This window comes from Populus euphratica, unplaced genomic scaffold, assembly GCF_000495115.2.
Source record: "Populus euphratica unplaced genomic scaffold, PopEup_1.0 scaffold50.1, whole genome shotgun sequence".
Classification (NCBI taxonomy): domain Eukaryota; kingdom Viridiplantae; phylum Streptophyta; class Magnoliopsida; order Malpighiales; family Salicaceae; genus Populus; species Populus euphratica.
In genome coordinates this window covers 875,134-897,670 of record NW_011499870.1, presented here as the reverse complement: position 1 = coordinate 897,670, position 22,537 = coordinate 875,134, and the positions used below count along the sequence as shown (strand labels likewise).

The 22,537-nt window shown below is 30.9% G+C and overlaps 4 protein-coding genes across 10 annotated transcripts in view; 2 read left to right on the top strand and 2 right to left on the bottom strand.

Moving 5' to 3' along the window:
* LOC105127080 (DNAse I-like superfamily protein) overlaps window positions 1–1,345 on the top strand; it is an 8,281-nt gene extending 6,936 nt beyond the window's left edge. For 4 of the 7 annotated variants that reach the window (XM_011028198.1, XM_011028199.1, XM_011028197.1 and 1 more), the window contains 2 exons: window positions 185–269; window positions 810–1,187. In XM_011028198.1, the coding sequence (XP_011026500.1) occupies window positions 185–269; window positions 810–893 (169 nt within the window). In that variant the 3' untranslated portion in view covers window positions 894–1,187. The other 3 variants (XR_842538.1, XR_842537.1, XM_011028196.1) reach the window with 3 other exon arrangements.
* Window positions 1,346–10,079: 8,734 nt separating this feature from the next.
* LOC105127084 (probable histone H2A variant 3) lies at window positions 10,080–22,098 on the bottom strand. Its single transcript, XM_011028202.1, has 4 exons — window positions 21,917–22,098; window positions 19,356–19,747; window positions 18,202–18,208; window positions 10,080–10,092 (listed from the first exon to the last, which is right to left on the bottom strand). The coding sequence occupies exons 1-2, from the start codon at window positions 22,022–22,024 to the stop codon at window positions 19,451–19,453; spliced, it is 405 nt and encodes a 134-aa protein (XP_011026504.1). The 5' UTR covers window positions 22,025–22,098; the 3' UTR covers window positions 10,080–10,092; window positions 18,202–18,208; window positions 19,356–19,450.
* Window positions 10,638–13,051, top strand: LOC105127081 (3-ketoacyl-CoA synthase 11-like). The gene is made up of 2 exons (XM_011028200.1): window positions 10,638–10,729; window positions 10,973–13,051. The coding sequence occupies exon 2, from the start codon at window positions 11,184–11,186 to the stop codon at window positions 12,720–12,722; it is 1,539 nt and encodes a 512-aa protein (XP_011026502.1). The 5' UTR covers window positions 10,638–10,729; window positions 10,973–11,183; the 3' UTR covers window positions 12,723–13,051.
* Window positions 13,466–17,217, bottom strand: LOC105127082 (probable histone H2A variant 3). The gene is made up of 2 exons (XM_011028201.1): window positions 17,012–17,217; window positions 13,466–13,995 (listed from the first exon to the last, which is right to left on the bottom strand). The coding sequence occupies exons 1-2, from the start codon at window positions 17,117–17,119 to the stop codon at window positions 13,699–13,701; spliced, it is 405 nt and encodes a 134-aa protein (XP_011026503.1). The 5' UTR covers window positions 17,120–17,217; the 3' UTR covers window positions 13,466–13,698.
* Window positions 22,099–22,537: the final 439 nt, after the last annotated feature.

The following is a 22,537-nucleotide window of genomic DNA, read 5'->3' as shown; positions in this document are numbered from 1 at the left end:
AAGAGTATGTGGGGGGGGGGGGGGGGGGGGGGGCTATTTTAGAATTAATTATGAATTTCAGGTCCAATTATGAACTTTTGGAGAGGGCTATTTCAAAATTTCAGCAAAGTGCTGCCATGTAGCAAAAACAGTTCTCATTTCAGATCTGGACTATGTGAAGATTATATTTTAATTGAACATGCAGGTATTCGGAAGGTCTCCAGACTGTCAGGGTGCTTGCTCCAATGGCAAAACATGCTATGCAATGGACAGCAGGATTCCCAACAAAGGTACAGGTTTGCTTTTACGATGGGTAATAGAAAATTTGCTGGGTTTGGAAATTAATTTACAAGAAGACTCCAATACATCTAGGTTCTTGATGTCTTTTTTTCTTCCTCGTAAAAATCTCAAATGCCTTGTGTACCATAATTTCTATTAGATTTGTGGCTGAGGCAGTCTAATTGCAAGTCACTTCTCCTCTGAGGAGGGAGGTCCCTAGTTCTAATCCCCTCCTCACCTAAGCTATTAAATCCTCAAATAAGCATCACTTGATAACATGATAGATGGGTTGTGTGGTAGTTTTTGAAGGTAGTTCAAATTGGGGCTAAAATGAGGCAAGTTAAGTTTTGAAGGATTCATGTTTGGTCTCTTCTTGTTTGTCTAGCCCCAGAATCTTTACTTAGTTGGGATTCCATGAATCCTTGAAAGCATTAGGTAAAGAAATGGCAAAGTGGTTACCTATAATCTGTGGGAATGTGTTTGATTATTTGATTTTTCTGGAATGCACTTTTTAATGGTTTAAGTTACATTTTGTTGGCTGTGTTGTTTAGAAATGGGGTAGCGATCACATTGCATTGGCTTCTGAATTTGCCTTCACAAAAGATGCGAGCAACAGAAACATAGAAATTCAATAGCACAGAAATGGGGTTGTGTGGTTGCAATCTAAAGAAGCTCAGAAATACCATTTCAGCTCTCGGCTTATAGTCTTCCTTCGGCATCTGTAAATTATAGCACTCCATGAGGTTCGAACTGCTCTCTTGTGAAGCATTTCTCTCTCTTACTTCTCTGCATTTTGTTTTTTAAGTCAAAGATTTGATTTTTACTCATATTTTTCTACCATGAGAGAATTTTATTCCCATTCTGATCATGAAAAATTTTGTTTGGACTATAATGTCTGTGCAAATTAACGCAAGGTTGTTGATTCTGCAGAAAATTTAGTATTTGCTCGTGGCAAGAGTATATGGCTATAGCATTGTTACGGATATAGTCCAATGCCCATTTAACCCAGAGATTCTTCTTTTCAAAAGCTTTAGTGCCTCACGGGTTTAATTTTAATTTTTCTAACTTCTCACTATATAAATTATAGTATTTTAATTTTAATAATTGAGGGTTTTTGGGTTTATAAAGCATGTCAACCAATGATATTTTAAGATTAATTTTCTATTCATTTACAATTTATTTTAAATAAGTTAATTATGAAGTATTTTTATTAGAAAATAATTTCCATTAAAATTTTAATTGTAAAAATAAGTAAACTACACTTTTAATGCAGCCTCAAGTCTACTTGTCAACCATGATTTATCTTTTTTTAAAAAAACAAATTTTTAATAAAGAGTCCCTGGATAGATGGGATTCACCAATTTCCCAGTAGATGTTCCAAAGTTTTCAGCCGTATTATAAGAAGCCTTTCTCATTCATAGCAATTCTATTTAAAATGTGTTTAGAAGTGTGAGGTTGTTATTTTTAAAGTATTTTTTTATTTTAAAATATTTAAAAAAATTATTTTTAATATCAGTATATTAAAATAATCTAAAAACAAAAAAAATATAATAAATAAATATTTAAGTGTTAACATATTTTTTGACTTCTAAGAAAAAAATTTATTTAGTTGTGCGTATAATAATAAGATGAGAATTATATAAGTTGTTGATGCTGGTGTAGATAAACAAATTAGCATTAAAAAAAAAATCATGAAGGTTATCCAAAAAAGTGTTTGCTAATATATATAAAAAAAAAAGGCCACGATTTCATTTAAAAAAAACATTGGAATTTCAATGGTATCCAATAAAAAAAAAAATAATTATATTTTAGTCAAAACTATTTACATAGAACAAGGTGTATAATATTGATGAGTAGAAAAGAAAAAATGAGGCGCGCAGGGGCTTTAGCCCATTTAAAAGAAGCACGTCTTCTTTATTTTCTATATTAAAAAGTGGAGAAAAAACCATCTTGAAAATTCAACCCATTATTTTTACCTAAAAAATCTAGAAAACATTCTAAAATCTTTAATAAATTTATTTATAACCTCAAATAACCTAAAAATTAATCTAAAATTTTAAAATCAACTTAGATGCAAAAAAATTTCTAAGCTCAAATTTACTTTCTCGTATAATAGAAAAGTTAAAAAAACAACTTAATTAAACTCCTCTCATGAATATATATATATATATATATATCCTTCTCATATGATAGAAAACCTAAAAAACATCTTAATTAAACTCCTCTCATGAAAAAAAAAACATATTAATATTAAAATTAATTTTTTTTTTTATCAAAATCAATGTTTTACATATATTTTCTTTCTATTTAACCAAAATCCGACTAGTTTCTCTCTCTTAGACCATAAACTTGAGTATAGTTTTTAAACCCGACCCGAATTCTGGATTTTGACCAGGTCATCAAGTCAGCCGGGTCAATTCCTATCTTAAAAAAATTTAAAATGACATCATTTTAATAAAAAAATAAAAAAAAAATCAACCAATTGCAACAAGATTTTTTATTAGGTTTTGCCAGTCAATCGGGTCAATTCTCCAGATTGGTCGAGTTACACCAGATTATAATTTTTTCTATTTTTTTTTTAACTCTACTCAGTTCCAGCCTCAGGTCTGTCAGGACCTGAGTTGACTCGTTGGGCGGATTTCATAACTATATACTTAGAACAAAAGTGAAATTCTCATGCTAATTTTGCAAATACCATGCATTTTTTTTTTTCTTTTTCACTTTTTCTCTGTCTATAAATATTACTGTTTCTTAACAAATTTACTTAAATTAACCATTATAATAAGAATTAACAAGCAAGATCCATTGCATGTGTTGATCATAACAATTACAATAGCAAGGATTAAATGTGTTGTGCTACAGTAAAAGCACCACGACTCTTCCTAGTTTTTGTTAATTGGTGTATTTGGTTTATATTCTAGATCTGAGTGCACTAGTTTGAGCTAGGGTTTCTATGACATGGAATTAGGTTTTCTAAAGTAACTTTCGCAAGTCTTTTTTCAGGATTTGTTGTGGGATGAGTACAAATGGTTTTTTAAAGGGTATCAATAGCAAAACATCATTAAAAGTACCAAATTAAAAACATGATTTTAAATTTTATAAGCCATTTAATAATAAAAAATAACTTGATAAATATTTAAAACTTAATCAATACTAATGATATGTAATTGAACTTTTAAAATATAATAAAGTTAAGAATTATCTAAAGTCATATCAAGATTAGATTAGGATAAAGAATAATAACTACCATACCATAATTAAGTGTGGTTTTAAGAATGCTGTGATTTTTTAATTATTATTTTAATAAATAAAATTATCTCTCAACCTTCCATCTCATTCATTTAAGATAATAATAGTGTTTATTATTATGATAATAGTTGTTTTTAAAAATATTTTTTATTTAAAAATATATTAAAGTATTTTTAAAATTTTTAAAATTTATTTTTAATATAAACACATCTAAACAATTTAAAAATATTTTAAAAAGAATATTTCTGAAAAAAAAAACAAGGTATAATTCAAGTGATATCAGGTTTGCAAATTGCAAGGGGGCACGCTTGAGTTGACCTATTTATCCACAATTGTACATTATTCCAGCAGGAAAACAGCTCATATACAATTATTTATTTATTTTAGGAAGCAATTTACAAGTGGCCCCTGAGTTTTAAATCCCCCATTCGCTTTAATATATTATTTTGTTTTTGTTTTTGTTTTTTTTAATGCTGTTCAAATCACTAGAAAAGGCAAGATAGGGACCTGGAATACAAGTGGAATAAATAAAAAATCACAGGAAAATCCTGATTTCGATTTCCCGCGCATTCGGGTTCAATGTATTTTCTACGGTATACTCTCGGATATAAACATAAATTATATAAAGAAATAAAAATACCATAACATAAGTTACATAACATAATAATATCTATATAATTTTAAAATTCAACCCAGATTTGACCCATGACAAAACTTACGAAGGATTGACCCAATAAAAAAAGAATTAAAATAATATTATTTTAGCAAAATAAAAATTAACAAATTAATGCCTAAGTTTTTCTTTTTCTTTTTATTTATTTTTAACCTGAACAGGAACATGTCTTGGGTTAGCGAAATCCTAAATTAACCCACTAGACAAGTTGGAATTTTAAAACAATGTATCCATAATATTAGTCAAAATATGGATTTTTTTATGCATAGAACAACAATTTCATAAATGCTCCCTATTCTAAAAAAACACTCAAATTATCCAAATCAAAATAAAAAGTAATTTTTTAAAAAAAATCAGAGAACAGGTAATTTGGACTTAAATGGGCTAGATCTAATTTTTAGCTAATTAATTGTATTTTTTTTATTAGGTAAACAAATTAATGGAGAAATGGCTACAAAATCCATAAAAAGAAAAAAATTCTAACAATAAAGGATAATTGATAAATTTTATTGGCATTAAACAAATACTAAATATGATATATAACAAGTTTAATATTATAATAATGGTTGTTTTTCAAAATATGTTTTATTTAGAAATATATTAAAATAATTTTTTTAATATTTATTTTTAACATCAGCATACTAAAAAAATCATAAAAAATTAATTTAAAATTAAAAAAATTATTAAAAAACACTTTTAAAATATAAAAACAATGAATCTCTAATAATATAATTTTATCTTGCATTAAATTATCAAGTTATTGTCAATTTTAGAAGGAGAAAAAAATATTCAAGGGCAGCGGTTTGCGTCTGTAATTAGACAGCGATAATTACCACGGTTCATGGCAATCAAACCATGACCTTGTAAAATCACTGCTATCAAAAGGAAGGAAACCTCCAAGAAGGTGTTGTGGAAACCAGAAATCTCAAGGATCTTGACGAACACACTACTGATGTCAATGGCACAAATATACATCAAGGTATATGCAGATGGAGTTTTGATTTGCTTGGTGGGCATGTCTGGCCTATGTCATAAATTACATGACCCGTTCCGGTTTATCGGGTCAACTCAATACCAATACCGGGTTCGAAATGGTTTTTAGTATTATAATAATGATTATATTTTTAAAGTGTTTTTTAAATATATTAAAATATTAAAATCATTTTTTTTAATCAAAATCAATGTTTTACATGTATTTTCTTTTTATTTAACCAAAATCTAACTAGTTTCTCTCTCTCAAACCATAGATCAAACATAATTTTTAAATCCGATCTAGATTCCAGATTTTGACCGGGTCATCAAGTCGGCCAGGTTAATTCCTATCTTAAAAAACTCAAAATAACATCAGTTTAGTAAAAAAAAAATCAATAAATTACAATTAGATTTTTTATTGGGTTTTGCCAATCAATCAAGTCAACTCTCCATGTTAGTCAGGTTATACTAAATCATGATTTTTTTTTATTTTTTCTTTAACTCGACTTAGTTCTAGCCTCAGGTTTGTTGGATCTTGAGTCAATCCACCGAGCTGGATTTTAAAATTATAGATTTAAAATAAAAGTGAAATTCTCATGCTAATTTTGTAAATACCATTGTATTTTTCTTTTCTTTTTCACTTTGTTTATGTCTTTAAATCTTACTGTTCTTTAACAAATTTACTTAAGTTAACCATTATAATGAGAATTAACAAGCAAGATCCATTGCATTTGTTGATCATAACAATTATACAAGCAATGATTAAATATCTTATGCTAAAGTAAAAGCCTGCTAAAGTAAAAGCACCAGGACTCTTCTTAGTTTTTATTAATTGGTGTATTTTGTTTATATTCCAAATATGAGTGCACTAGTTTGAGTTAGGATTTTTGTGACATGAAATTAGGTTTTTTAAAGTAAATTTTTTAAGTTTTCTTTGGGATTTATTATGAGATATGAGTATAGATGGCTCTTTAAAAGATATCAATAATAATAAGCAAAGCATCATTGATAACAGGAAATATCAAATCAAAGGTATAATTTTAGACTTAATAAGCTATTTAATAATAAATAATGGCTTGATAAATATCTAAAACTTGATCAAAAGAGTAATATAAAATTGAATTTTTAAAAAGTAATAAAATTAAGAATAATCTAAAGTTATATTAAAATTGAAATAAAAGGTGACAAACTACAATGCCATAATTGTGTCTAGTTTCAAAAAAATCAATGCATGTATATTAATTTTTTAATTATTGTTTTAATAAATAAAATTATTCCTCAACCTTCCAACTCATTCATTTTCGACAATAATAATATTTGTTATTAGGATAATAGTTATTTTTAAAAATTTATTTTTAATATAAATATATTTAAATAATTTAAAAATATTTCGGAAAACAATAAGAGGTATAATTGAAGTGATATCAGGTTTGCAAATTGCAAGGGTGCACGCTTGAGTTGACCTATTTAACCACAATGGTACATTATTCCAGCAGGAAAACAGGCTCATATACAATTATTTCTTTAGTTATTTATTTTAGTAGGCAATTTACAAGTGGCCCCTGAGTTTTAAAACCCCCATTCGCTTTAATATATTATTTTGTTTTTGTTTTTTTTTTTTTAATGCTGTTCAACTCACTAGAAAAGGCAAGATAGGGACGTGGAATACAAGTGGAATAAATAAATAAATAAAAAAGCACAGGAAAATCCTGATTTCGATTTCCCGCACATTCGGGTTCAATGTATTTTCTACGGTATACTCTCGGATATAAACATAAATTATATAAAGAAATAAAAATACCATAACATAAGTTACGTAACATAATAATATCTATATAATTTTAAAATTCAACCCGAGATTTGACCCATGACAAAACTTAAGTTATGAAGGATTGACCCAATAAAAAAAGAATTAAATTAATATTATTTTAGCAAAATAAAAATTAACAAATTAATGCCTAAGTTTTTTTTTTACCTTGAATGGAACGTCTTTGTTCGCTAAATCCTAAATTAACCCACTAGACAAGTTGGAATTTTAAAACAATGTATCCACAGTATTAGTCAAAATATGGATTTTTTTATGCATAGAACAACTATTTCATAAATGCTCACTATTCTAAAAAAAAAACACTCAAATTATCCAAATCAAAATAAAAGGTAATTTTTTATAAAAAAAAAATCAGAGAACGGGTAATTTGGACTTAAATGGACTAGATCTAATTTTTAGCTAATTAATTGTATTTTTTTATTAGGTAAACAAATTAATGGAAAAAATGGCTACAAAATCCATAAAAAGAAAAAAATTTCTAACAATAAAGGATAATAATCCTAAATGATAAATTTTATCAGAATTAAACAAATACTAAATATGATATATGACAAGTTTAATATTATACTAATGACTATTTTTGAAAAATATTTTTTATTTACAAATATATCAAAAAAAAATTTAATATTTATTTTTAACATTAATATATAAAAAAATGATAAAAAATTAATTAAAAATAAAAAAATTATTAAAAATTATTTTTAAAATACAAAAACAAGCAATCTCTAATAATATAATTTTATCTTGCATTAAATTATCAAGTTATTGTCAATTTGAGAAGGAGAAAACAAATTTCAAGTGCAGCGGTTTGTGTCCGAAATTAGACAGCGATAATTACCACTGTTCATGGCAATCAAACCATGACTTTTAAAAATATCATCCTAAACAAAAGGAAACCTCCATCAAGGTGTTGTGGAAACCAGAAATCTCCAGGATCTTGACGCACATACTACTGATGTTAATAGCAAAAAAATAATAATTATTATAATATTAAAAATTATTTTAATTCAAATATTAAGCTGATTTCACAAACTAGAACAAATCATCATGTAATTATAATATAAGCCAGACATTTCCAAGTAAAACTCCAATTGTATTTACCTGAAAAAGTTCAGCTTATATCATAATTTCATGATCCAGTCAGTTTATCAAGTTAACTTAATATTTGAATTAAAATAATTTTTAATATTATTATAATAATAATTTTTTAAAGTGTTTTTTAAATATATTAAAATAATATATTTTTTATTTTTTTAAAAATTATTTTTAATATTATTAAACTAAAACAATTTAAAAACACTAAAAACAAAATTAATTTAAAGCAAACAGCTCATCGCTTCATGCCCGCCCCATTTGGGTGGGACACGTTCGACAGAGTATTTGCATATTTCAGTCAAAACAGCTCATTGCTTCATGTTTCTTTTATTTTGCTAGCTAAGCCACTCTGCAGAAGAAGCGCATGTGACTGGTGAGTTGTCCTCCTCCTCCTTCTAGAATTCTTGTCGCCGCCGGCCCTCGCGGCTGGCTGCTAATAACTTTTAACCTGGAAATATACTAATCTCAGGAGCACAAGCTTCCATGGGGAAGCGTCCATGCAAGGAAATGTTCTCTGTGGGGTCCGTGGGAGTGGTTCACCAATTTGCATGAGGCCTAAAATTAGGAGCCACATCTGTGGTGGGAGTGGTTCAACAAGTTCACAATAAAAAATAGAAAAAGAAAAAGTAGTTTGCTGGGAAAATACTAGAGGTGGTTTTGACGAGAGAAGAAATTCTAAAGAGGTGTGCAGCTGTAAGTCTTGGGATTTTTTATTTAATTCATTAATAACTAGGTTAGGTTTTTTAAAATGTTTTTTTAATATATTAAAAAAATATTTTTTATATTTTATTAAAATTATATTTTATATTAACATATCAAAATAATACGCGAGTGTACACACACTAAATAAAAAAAGAATCTTTCTTCTATACTTTCTTTTTTTTTTACTATTTTTTTTATTTTTTTTATTTCTTTTTTTTTCTTTATTTTTTTTAATTTACTCTTAATATATTAGTATTCTAATTAGTATTATGTAGTATTATAGTAATTTACTATTTAATTACTATTAATTAATTAATTACTATTATATTATTAATACTATATTAATAATATATTATTCTATTAATTATTATAATTTTTAATAGAATATTCTAATTTTAATATTAGAAATTAGAATTCTATATTTTTTTAATCTATTCTTTATTTTTATTTTTTCATTTCATTTGAAAAGTCTTTTTTATTTCCGCGTCTGTCTCATGTCATAGGCCATTTTTTATTTTTTGTTGCAATAAGTTTTGTAATATTTTCTGATTTTTTTGATAGTCGACAATTAAAATAAAATATTTTATTAATTTTTGTTATATCTATTGTAGCTGCTAAAACAGCTATCGAGCCGACTAACATGATTGAAGCTGTGTTCCCAAACATAATCTTCATAGTTAAATAAATAAATTTTTTCAGAGCTTGAATTTATTAAAAATAATTATTGAATATATAGACTACACATGTTTATTTATATGTATTCCTTTTATAAAAAAAATAATATTTAATAAAAAACTCATTTTTTAAAAGTTTTTCCTCTCTTTCACAGTAATAACAATTAACTTAACTAAGATTTTCTACTCGTTTAACTTCTTAGATGCTATCTTTTGTATATTTATCAATTACTTTAAAGTTAAATCTATATCATTCTCTTCTTTATTTTTATATTTTAAAATATTTTTTTAAAATTAATTTTTTTATTTTTTTACTTTAAATTAATATGTTTTTTTTATTTTTAGATAATTTTGATATATTGATATAAAAATAATTTTTTAAAAATAAAAAACTATTATTTTAATATATTTTTAAAAAATAAAATATTTTAAAAAATAAAAAATTATTATTTTAATATATTTTAAAAAAATAAAAAAATATTTTAAAAAGTAATCGATTGCATGAATCCTCTCCCTCCCTCCCTCCCTTTCTCCGGGAGGCAAAAAATACATGACGATATAATAATAATATATATATAAAAAAAAGAAGAAATAAAAACTCAAATAGAACTCCCTTTGTTAAAAACGACCTTTTCAAACTACTTTTTTACAAAAATCCAAACTATCCCATCATTATCATTGTCAAGAGCATTCAAATCTTCATCCATCTCTCCCTCTTCTCTCCTCCTCATTCCTAAAATGATTTAAATATAATATTTTAGTTTCAAATATTATATATTCGATTTCTTATTTTTAAATCCACTCAATTTAATTATAGTTTAATCCTTGTTTTTTGGATAAAACGCTGATTAATGAAGCATAATCAACATAGATTAAATGATTATTTATTTTTTAATTAGCATAGGGATTAAATATTCTCGCTTTAGCAATCAATAATAAATATTAAGCTATAATTAAATATTATTCATCTAGAACACCTCCTTAGACCAGGCATTCAAAAATAGTTGCTCTTCTTGACCGTTAAATAGTGGGGGTTCACAACGTGTCGGCATCCCATTAGTCAATTAAGACAGGTGGAGTTTCTTAGAAGGGGAAGACGGGGGCCCACCACAAGCAACATTGTTTTGCCACACGACACCTTAAAAGCTCGAGCACTACACGAAAACAAAGCACATAAAACTATTAAAAAAAAAAAAACACAGAGGATTTCCTTTTCTCATGTCCATTGGTTTCTCAGACATGAGATAGGGCATCCATTTCTCAGATTTCTCATTCAAGGTCAGTCTTTTTATCCTTCATCTTACTTTATAGTTGGAATTTCTATACTGGGTCCTTTTGAGCTGCTTGAAATGACTTAACATTTGCTTGTTTTTCGCCCATTTATCTGTCACTTCTTTCTGTGATAAAGAAAGACTTCTTGTACATCTCTTTTATGCTAACAAGGTGGAACATTTTTGTACTTTTGAGAATGTAAATGATGTGTTGATGTAGTTTGGTGATGAGTTTTCTCTTATTTTGCAGGGTTGTTGTGGATCTTTGAGTTCTTTCTATTGCATTGCCGGTTTCTGTGGTGCAAAAGTTTGTGTTTTGATCTTTTGTACTGGTCTTTAAATCTTTTTTACAGTTTAAATCCTTTTCCCGTTGACTTTTGAAAATCCTCAAAGAACCCAATTCCGATTGGATTTCATCAACTTTTGATTTTGACCACCTTTGTTGAACAAATCTGACAACAATGTCTGAGTCGAATCAAACCACACCCTTGATCCAGCCATCATCGTCGAGAAAACTCCCTGACTTCAAGCAGTCAGTGAAGCTGAAATATGTGAAACTCGGTTATCATTACCTAATTACTCATGGGATGTTCCTTTTTCTATCACCTATTGTTGTCGTTATCGCCGCACAACTATCCACATTCTCCATCCAAGATCTACATGACCTTTGGGACCATCTTAAATTCAATCTCATATCTGTGATCCTGTGTTCGACCCTCCTCGTGTTTTTATTTACCCTTTATTTCCTTACTCGGCCCCGCCCTGTTTACCTAGTGGATTTTGCATGCTATAAGCCTGAAGATTCTAGGAAATGTACCAGGAAGATTTTTATGGAAAGGTCGCAGTTGACAGGTGCTTTCACTGAGACGAGCATGGAGTTTCAAAGGAAAATTCTTGAGAGGTCCGGGCTTGGGGAGTCAACTTATCTCCCCGAGGCTGTTTTGAGAGTTCCTCCAAATCCGTGCATGGCTGAAGCAAGGAAGGAAGCTGAGGCTGTAATGTTTGGTGCAATCGACCAGCTGCTTGAGAAGACATCCGTAAAACCGAAAGATATTGGGATTCTGATTGTGAATTGCAGCTTGTTTAACCCAACACCATCCTTATCTGCCATGGTGATCAACCATTATAAGCTAAGGGGGAACATCCTTAGTTATAATCTTGGTGGTATGGGTTGTAGTGCTGGGTTGATATCAATTGATCTTGCCAAACATCTTCTTCAAGTGCATCCTAATTCTTACGCTTTAGTTGTTAGCATGGAAAACATCACCTTGAATTGGTATTTTGGGAATGATAAGTCGATGCTTCTCTCAAATTGCTTGTTTAGAATGGGAGGAGCTGCTGTTTTGCTTTCAAATAAAAGATCTGACTGGTGGCGTTCCAAGTATCAATTGGTCCATACTGTTAGGACAAGTAAGGGTGCTGATGATAAGTGCTTCTCCTGTGTTACCCAACAAGAGGATTCTACTGGGAAGGTTGGAGTTTCTTTGTCGAAGGACTTGATGGCAGTTGCAGGGGATGCTTTAAAGACTAATATCACTACCCTTGGCCCTCTTGTTTTGCCAATGTCTGAACAGCTGCTCTTCTTTGCCACATTGGTGGGGAAGAAATTCTTTAAGATGAAGTTAAAGCCATACATCCCGGATTTTAAATTGGCTTTTGAGCATTTCTGTATTCATGCTGGGGGGAGGGCTGTGCTGGATGAATTGGAAAATAACCTACACCTTTCAGATTGGCATATGGAACCTTCCAGGATGACACTCTATCGATTTGGCAACACTTCAAGTAGCTCACTTTGGTATGAATTGGCTTATTCAGAAGCCAAAGGGAGGATAAAGAGGGGAGACAGAACATGGCAGATTGCTTTTGGGTCTGGGTTCAAGTGTAACAGTGCTGTCTGGAAGGCTCTGCGGACCATAAATCCAGCCAAGGAGAAGAATCCATGGATGGATGAGATTGACCAGTTCCCGGTGGATGTTCCAAAATTTTCAGTCATACAGTAAGTACAAAAGTTTCATTGGTTCGCAGGGATGTGTTTCCGGTGGTGGTAGCAACAGTCTTTGAGTTATGAAGCCTTTACCATGTCTTTGCTTTTGCTGCAGATCTATTAGAGAACTATGACTGATTTATGGTTTTTGTTTTGAACTCCAACTGACCAGTATGAGGACCTTTGCTCATGACTTGAAACTAGGTTATCCTCCATTGAGCAGAATGTAACTTCTATACAATTCATTTATCCTCTTTGTAGCAGTTAGTGTTTTTCATTTCTGGCACCGCCCGTTTTGTTCTAGCTCCCTTTGTGAGAAATGAGAAATCTAATGTCATTACTATAGATTTGCATTCTCGTTACAGACATGGATTTTTATCACAACATTCGACTATGGTTGCCAATTGTAATAGAAATTGAAAGCATATCATCCAGCGTTAGATAAGAATGATTACGCACTGATGATGGCTTGAAAAGTGGATTTTTGAAATTATGGGTGCCCCTAATCAGGATTACCTGTCTCAAGCAGGGCTGAAACCGAGTTTCATCATGCTCGAATTAGAAGGTATATGAGAACTAGCATCTTATACCCCAAATCCCAAGTACACATCGGAATACCCAGGACTAACTGAAACATGGCTGTAAGATTTTAAACATGCAGAGCTCCCTCCGTTCGTGGCAATCATAGCTTTACTAGCTGGTAAATTAAAACTCGCATCTTCTAAAACTTTTTTTAAATCAAGATTTGAGTATAAATTAGCACAACAGTAACTGAAAATATATTCTAGCAACTTTATGTTTAACCTAGAGGATTGTCTCGCAACTTGCAAACTGTCACAAACGAAACCATACATTGTTCAGTTACCACCAGGACGAAAAGGAAACCAGCTATCGTCCAAATGAAAATGGACTAAGAATTATCACGCAATGTACACAACACAGCAATCCATCATGCTGATGCAGTTTTAATAACACAATGGAACGAAATACTATCATTCCTTGGAGGATTTGTTGATTAGCGACTTGTGGATGTGAGGGATCACACCACCACCAGCTATGGTTCCTTTTATAAGGGTGTCTAGCTCTTCATCACCACGGATTGCTAACTGCAAATGCCTAGGTGTTATACGTTTCACCTTCAGATCCTTGCTTGCATTTCCTGCCAGCTCTAACACTTCTGCTGTCAGGTACTCCAAGATAGCAGCAGAGTACACAGCTGCTGTTGCACCCACTCTTCCATGGGCCGTTGCTCTTGACTTCAGCAGGCGGTGGATACGCCCAACAGGAAACTGCAAGGATGATACAGAAGGAAATAGATGTTCAAATCTTTTATGTTTACGGACAACTACAAATGGCTAGCTCTAAAAAGGAAACACTTTGCTGCAAACAGGTCATACGCTTACAAGTCATCGGTCAAGGTCACAAATTCCTAGAACACACTCCTCCCCTACTAGTACACGCAAAAGGTAACAATAATCAAACCCTCGACGCCATGATGGCCAAATAGCAAAAATACTACAATCAGTAGTCATACACAATGATACACCATAGTTGTAACCAAGGTCAAGACTAGAACCTACAACCAAGAAGCAACTATTAGAGAAATTTTATGGTGCTCAAGCTGTAACCAGTGACATCCTATTAGTTACAGCTTGGTCCCATTTATTTGTATACCATGTCATTGAAAAATCCATGTCAAGAAAAAAAATAAATAATCTTCCCTCTTCTTTTCATCCATGTAATGAGAAGTCCCTAAAAAATCACAGCCCATCCTCCTTCCTCTCTCTCACGCAGCATAGCTAGCAGCCCTTCCTCTCTCTTGCATGGTGCAGCCAACAGCCACCACTCTCATTTAGGTCAATCCCAAAACAAATGCCGTTGAAATTTGAAATATCAAGAGAATCTAATTTGATTGGAAAAATTGGGACTTGAATTGATTAAGTAGTAATATTTTATTTTACTAACACGGGAGAGATTTGTTCAAAGGTATAATGGAAAGTCATTAGTGTCCTCTCATGATATAATCTGTTCTAGAGCGGATTATAAATCTTACTAAAAACATTCACCTGATCCCTTTGTTTACTTCTCCCAGAAGCGGGATCGAGAGAAAGCAGGCGAGGAAGAAGACCCAATTGATGTCTTAAAGGCTGTAGGTGAAGTTGGGAAAGGGTTAGTAAAGAGTGTACATTTTCTCAAGGCTCCAGGGCTCATGAATTAAGCCTTACTTTTCTCTAGGCCTATAGGAATCATGAAATTCCTTGTAAGCATTCCTGTTTCCTTGATATAGTAGGCAAATCTAACACAACAGTCAGACAGAAACGTAGTGGTTTGCAGTTGCAATCTGTATTTATGTTTGTTCTGGCAAGTGCAATTTCTCAGAATTTATTTTTTATGTTGCTGACATGGGTTTTTTAATGACATGACATATACTAATAAATGGGAACAAGCCGTAACATATAGGATGCCACTAGTTAAAATTTCTCAACTGTGTTATAGCTGTGTATCTCTCTGAACATGTGATCTAAAACAAAGTTTAAAGTTAGTACGAAATGAGATGCATGTACAACAAGTAGCCTAGGACATCTAAAAGACAACTCATGAGAAGCATATAGAACCTTTTTTTTTTTTTTTGAAAATTTGTGATGAGGTAAGCAACATAGGCAACACAAAAGAAGTGCAAATATATCCGCAGAACTTTAGATAACATCATTAATCTAAGATCAACAAATAACTGATGACCTGAATAACTCTTGGCTCCATGTATCTAAATGCTTGAAATGTTAATGAGACACAAGTACAAGCAAGGAGCATAAGACATCTAAAAAGACAACACTCTAGAGAAGCATATAGAACCAAAAACTTTTTGTGAATTTGTGAAGAGGTAAGCAACATAGGCAATGCAAAAGAAGTGCATATATATCTGCACGAATTTAGATTGATTGATCTACGATCGAAAAATAACTGATGACCTGAAGAACTTTTGGCTCCATGTATCTAAATGCTTGACATGTCATTATTTAATCCTTGACTAACTCAAAGAATCTTTCATGGGTATGTGATAATGCCTAAGCTATTCCAAACTAATCACATTTCTGAAATATCATGCATGTTACAGGACCAAAAGAGCCATCTGTAATACTAAACTTTAACAGTCATCTGGTAAAAAACTAAACAACTCAATGATGCTCTTCGGTAACTCATGAACCACCCAGTTACTCTGGAGAAAATAGATACCTTAAAGTCCTCAAATTTATGCCCCATGAAAAAAGCATAATTGTTCACCATTCTCATCATCCATTTTAACATTTATAACACCAAACTATATTCCTAAATCACACTTACTCCACCTGACCTGTATTCAATTTAACAAATTTCATTTCCCCTCTAACCTCAAGCTAGCCGAGCTCAAAAAAGTCCATATCTGAGTATCTCAAAGGACCACTCAAAATACCTAACAAATCAAGACCAATATAAACTTTTTCATGGACATCAAATGATTTCCGAGGACAAGGATACAAACTTTGTTTATACAGCAACATCCCAAGCTATAACATCAAGTTGTGACAATTTAATGGAAAATACTTCTACCAGCCTCTGATTGTATTTGCATTAAAGAGATTTCTGGAAAATGTGAATTAATCAAGAAAGTAAATTCTTAGGAAGCCAAGGGCTAGTTTTCTTTCAAGAAACTAAATTCTTCCTTTGTTAACCTTCTCTCCAATGGCTACTATTCTCCTTTGAGCCTATTTACATTACATTTGCTTATAATTCTAGTTCTCACTGTTTTCTACCAAATCCTCGAAGTCATCAATGCGGCTGGCATGATAATTTGAGAAAAATAAAGAAAACCCAATATTTAATCTCAATTTCATATAGTTTAGATTTCCAAACTTCAAAATCCCAGCTCCGCTTGGCACAATATTTATCTAGGTCACCTTTAGGACAAGTTCCCCACAATTTCACATAAATCTCTGTTAATTTTCTCTTCACAAATCGATCACTTAGTTAGTTATTCTTAAAAAAAAAAAAAAACAAACACACATTACCACAAAACTTCAATAAAATAGATTAACAAAATCATCGAGGTTTCTCATGTCCCAAGTATTTTAAAAAAAGACCTGCACTCAAAATCTTCAAAAAGCCCCAGCAAAGACCCAGAAACAAGAACCAAAATAAAAAACCATTACGAAAATAACTAAAAAACACTAAATAATCATAACCCTTCGAGCACATACGCAATTAAGATTAAAACAAAAGAAAAAACTCAAAAAACCCATCAAAGGAACCAAAAACAAGAAAAAAAACCTGAAGACCAGCACGCGAAGAGCGAGAGGTGGGTTTCTTCTTGTCTTTATCTTTAGATTGGGCTGGCGTTTTGCTTGTTAACAACCCCTTTGCTCCTTTCCCCGACATCTTCTCTTCCAAAACCCAAACACACACACAGACTATGCTCTTGTTTTCTTAGACTTTCTTAGATTTGTTCTTTTTGAGACAACGCGAAATGGCCCGAACAGGGAATTCATATGAAGTAAGATGTTAAGGTAAATACCCTGAATGCATCCTATAATTACAGAACCGCCACTGGTTTGTGGAGTTATATATGGATTTCTTAAAGGGTAGGAATGGAAACATGGACCTTTTATTCCTGGGACCAATGATGTGGCCAGAAAAACCCAGTCAGCAGGTGGATATTATGTCGGTTTAATGGCAGTATACGTCCCTCAACTATTATGCTTATTTCACCTTTAACCCTATGGTCTTAAAGAAGGCAATTTAGTCCTTGGATTTTAGATATTTTCTCACTTCAGATCCCTCAAACGTGTTAGAAAAAATTGAAATGATGACTTTTTTGACTTGATTGGGTTGGAGTTGGTGCAGTTGGACACATTATGAACGTACAATGATTACTGTCTGAAAAAAAAACTAAATAAAAGGATGAAAGAAATATATCTTCATATTTTTTTTAATTTTAAAAATATAAAAAATTAATTTAAAAATACTCAAATAAATATTTATTTTATTTTTTTAACAAATATATTTTTATTTCTTCTGAATTTGTCTATTTTATCAGGAAACACTCGCCAAATATAATTTTTTTCAAGTATAATTTATAAATTATTATAACTTTCTTTTTTTATAATTATTATTCATTAATGATGATACAATAAAAGTACACTTTAGTAAAGCATTATAAACCATTTTTTATTAAAAATTTATTTTTTTATGTGTTTTGAATTGTTTCAATTTATTAATTATAAAAATAATTTTTAAAAAATAAAAAAAAATATTTTAATATATTTCAATTTAAAAAACATTATAAAAAATAATCATAACCAAACTCTCAAATATTTACTAATAATATTATTATCAAAACCTCATGTGAAGAATCCCCCCCTTAACATAAAGATCCTATCTATAGCCTCGAATTTTCGAACAAATCAAAAGCTATAGCAAGGTTTTATTTAAAAACACGGGTAGAAATCTTGATGTCCCACAAAATCCCTTTACAACATCTCATTAAAAAGTACTTTTTTATTTTATATTTTAAAAATATATTTTTATAAAAAAATAAATTATTATTTAATTATTATTTTAAATTAATTTATTTATATTTTAAATTTTTTAATGCATTGATGTCAAAAAAAAATTTAAAATAAAAAAATATTATTTTAATATATTTAAAATAAATACCTTAAAAAAACCATTACCACACCCATAATTTTTTGATTGCACGTGGAGACCTCACCTCTATCATATTAACAATGAACAATGTCTCCTAGACACTATAGTTTTAAATTTTATACTACTAAAGATCTTGGAAAAAGAAAAAGAATGCAAGAGTTTAGAGAATACTCACACACAAGGTAAAGACCTTGCACGAAAACAAAGCAAGATTTATACTGCAGCTTCACCACCATCACACGCCACCTTCACCGTCACATCGCCACCTTCACCTTCAACAAGTTATTGAATTTTTTATTTGTTTTTATATTTTATTTTTCATCTTAATTTAATAAAAATACATGTTTCTATTATATTTATAATTTAGCATACGCCCACATGGCCCGAAGCTAGGAGCGTGCTTGAGCCATTAAAGAGAGAGAGAGAGAGAGAGGAGAAGAAGCAGCAAGAGCTAGGAGCGTGCTTGAGCCATAACTTTTTTTATAATTTTTTTATTTTTCAAAATGGACTGATTACGCGTAGCTCATATTGTTATGGCTCCCTGTGTTAGAAATATACCATGGCATTATACGCAACAGCTTCACCTTCTCTTTACAGTCACTATTCTTCTGATCACAACATTTGATTCTGACAGCCAAATGTAATAGAAGTTGACAGCAGACCATACAATATTGGGATCAATAATACCTGAAACCGAGCCTTCGCAACATGCATCTTATAACCCCCTCCCACACCCCAAGGATGCATCAAAAAGTTCAAGAATAAAGGAAACATGGTTTCAAGACTTGAAACCCTCACAAACAGCTTTCTTTGAGGCAATCTTAGCAGCACTAGCAGCTCATAGAAGCTAATATTTTTTAGAAATGTAATAGCCGTTGTTTTTGAAACGCAAAAACATTCCAAGTTAAAGAGATAAAACTAGCTTATTCCAAGACATTCTTTTGTTTAAACTATTTTTATTTATCACAAATTTGCAAGCTGTCACAAACGAAGCAATGCATTGTTCAATTACACAGCAATCCATCCTATGTGTTCTTAATAATGCAAAGGACTGAAATAACATTATTCCTTGGAGGATTTGTTGATTAGCGACTTGTGGATGTGAGGGATCACACCACCACCAGCTATGGTTCCTTTTATAAGGGTGTCTAGCTCTTCATCACCACGGATTGCTAACTGTAAATGCCTAGGTGTAATACGTTTTACCTTCAGATCCTTGCTTGCATTTCCTGCCAGCTCTAACACTTCTGCAGTCAGGTACTCCAAGATAGCAGCAGAGTACACGGCTGCTGTTGCTCCCACTCTTCCATGGGCTGTTGCTCTAGATTTCAGAAGGCGGTGGATACGCCCAACAGGAAACTGCAGGTATGATATAGAATGAAATAGATGGTCAAATATTTTATGCTTCAAGACAAGTATGAAGGGACAAAAAAGAAAGACGGAAAAATAGTGATAAGCTTGCAAGTCATTGATCCATTATTCAGGAATTCTGCATATTCCTAGAACATGCACCCTACTTGTACAAGTAAAGAGCAACAGTAACCGATCCTCAGTGCCATAAATAGTACAATCAGTAGTAATGCAAAATGCCACTCTACAGTTGTAGCCACAAACAAAACTAGAACCTATAACCGAACAACTAGGAAGCAACCGTATTCTAGCTGTGTTTATCTGTCTGCACATGTGTGATCTAAAACAAACTTCAAAGAAAGAGCACAATGAGATGCAGGTACAATAAGTAGCACAAGAAATTGAAAATAAACGGCCATAAGCATAAAAATACAAAGTTCTGATGGTCAAAGAGGTAAGCAATATAGGCAGTGCACAAGATGAGGAAATTATATCCACACTGCTTCAAATAACATCATCGATCCAAAGGTTAACAAACAACTGATATCCAGAGGAGCTTTTGGCTCCATATATCTGACTGACAGCTTGACATGTCTTTATTTAATCTTTGATTAACTCAAAAAGAATCTCTCCTAATTATGTGTTAACTAAATTACTCCTGCCTGGAATTGGTAAGTTCTACTACTTCATACTTGTTCACATTTCTAAAATATCATGAAAATTTCAGGACCAAAATCCAAATAAGCCATCTGTAACGCTTAACTCTAACTGTCAATATGTAAAACCTACCTAAATAAACACCTCAAAGTCCTCAACTGCATGCCCTATGAAAAACATAATTATTCAGCAGAGTATTTGCCTATGTCATAAAAAATATACTGAAAAATAAAAGAATAGCGATCTGACAGATAAAAATGTTAGAGGATGAAATTGAACAAAAAAAATCTAATTTCATAAAATATTTCAAATAAAACAAATAGCAATCAAAAGAATAAAAGCCAAATCTGATAGATAAAAATGTCAAAAGATGATGAAATTAAAAAATAATTCAATTTCATAAATTATTTGAAATAAAATATATGGCTACTAAAAAAACAAATCTGATAAATAAAAAATTTCAATTTCATAAATTATTTGAAATAAAATAAATAACAATAAAAAAAACAAATCTATTAAATTTGAAATAAAATAAATAACAATAAAAAAAATCAATTAAAAAAAAGGTAAAAAACTATATTACTAAATCAGGTTACCCCCCAAATCAATATCCAATTCAATACGAAATCCAGTTCCTCTATTACAAATATCCACCCAAGCTCATGAAATTTCTTGTTGAGCACCTCAAGGAACCAACCAAATGCCCTAACAAATCAACACTCTTCACAACACATCAAAAGATTGCAAAGGACAGCACTACAATCTTTGTTCGTACCAACATCCCACAGTATAACATGTGGTTGCGGCTTTTTATGGTACATTCTTCAATCAGCCTCTGATTGCATTCACATAAAAAGAAATTTATGGAAAATGTGGGTTATTCGAGAAACTAAATTCTTAAGAAACCAAGGGTTGGTTTTCTCTCAAGAAACTCTATCCTTTTTCAGTTTCTCTGCACTTGCAACTGCGTTCTCCTTTGAGACTATTTACACCATATTTGCCTATTATTCTAGTTCTCACTTTCATACCAAATCCTCGGAGTTACCAATTCATCTGGCGTTATAATTTAAGGAAAATAAGGAAAACCCAGCATTTACGCTCAAATTTCAGAAAGTTTCGATTTCCAAACTGTAAAATCCAAGCTCAACAAAGCACAATAGCTATCCCTCAACTTTCACACAAATGTCAATTTATCTTTCCCTTTCACAAACTGATTACTCAATTATAAAGCCTAAAAATAAACATATCAACACAAAATCTCTAAATAATTGAATGAAAAAAAATCACCGTAGTTCCTCGTGGCTCAAATTATTCCAAAAAAAAAAAACTTGCACTCTATATATTTAATAAACCCATGCAAGAAGCCAGAACAAGAACTATAATAAAAAAAATTAAGAAAATAACTAAAAATAACTAAATAATCATAACCCTTCAAGCATGTACGCAATTAAGATTAAAACAAAATCAAGAACTCAAAAACCCCATCAAAAGAACCAAAAAAATAAAAAGAAGAAAAAAAACCTGAAGACCAGCACGAGAAGAGCGAGAAGTGGGTTTCTTCTTGTCTTTCTCTTTAGACTGAACTGGAGTTTTGCTTGTCAACAATCCCTTTGCGCCTTTCCCTGACATCTCTTCCAAAAACCAAACACGCACAGACCTTGCTCTTCTTTTGATAGATTTTCTTCGAATTGTTTTTGGGACCAAGCGAGGAAAACCAAAAGGACGTTTTATATATTGTAGGATAGGAAGTTAAATACCCCTGAAGTTTTTGTAAATTACTGAAATTCCTTCGGCAGTGTGGGAGTTATATTGAGATTCTTTTGAGGGTAGGAATGTATCTCCGTGGGAGTCCCAACATAATAAGAAAAAAATTACAGATTTATATTTATTAAAAAAAATTAGTAATATACTAACATTAACGATTAAAAAAAACTAAAACAGAAGGTGAGCGAGAAAGATACAGCTGGTCACTCCATGGGACTCATGACTCGAATTGCGAGTTTGACATGTTAACTTGAGTTGATTCGAGTTATTTTTTAATTGAGATTTTTTTTAATTTCATCATTTAACATTGAGTTTATAAAAAAATTAGACTTTATAATTTGTTTTGATTTATTTTCTAAGGGGTTATCATGGTTTTAT

Bases quoted from the DNA above. Each gene is read 5' to 3' on its own strand.
- LOC105127081 (XM_011028200.1), top strand. From the start codon at position 11,184: ATGTCTGAGTCGAATCAAACCACACCCTTGATCCAGCCATCATCGTCG.
- LOC105127082 (XM_011028201.1), bottom strand. From the start codon at position 17,119: ATGTCGGGGAAAGGAGCAAAGGGGTTGTTAACAAGCAAAACGCCAGCC. The intron at 13,996-17,011 runs GTTTTTTTTCTT...TCATCCTTGCAG, and splicing joins CTTCGCGTGCTGGTCTTCAG to TTTCCTGTTGGGCGTATCCA.
- LOC105127084 (XM_011028202.1), bottom strand. From the start codon at position 22,024: ATGTCAGGGAAAGGCGCAAAGGGATTGTTGACAAGCAAAACTCCAGTT. The intron at 19,748-21,916 runs GTTTTTTTTCTT...TCATACCTGCAG, and splicing joins CTTCTCGTGCTGGTCTTCAG to TTTCCTGTTGGGCGTATCCA.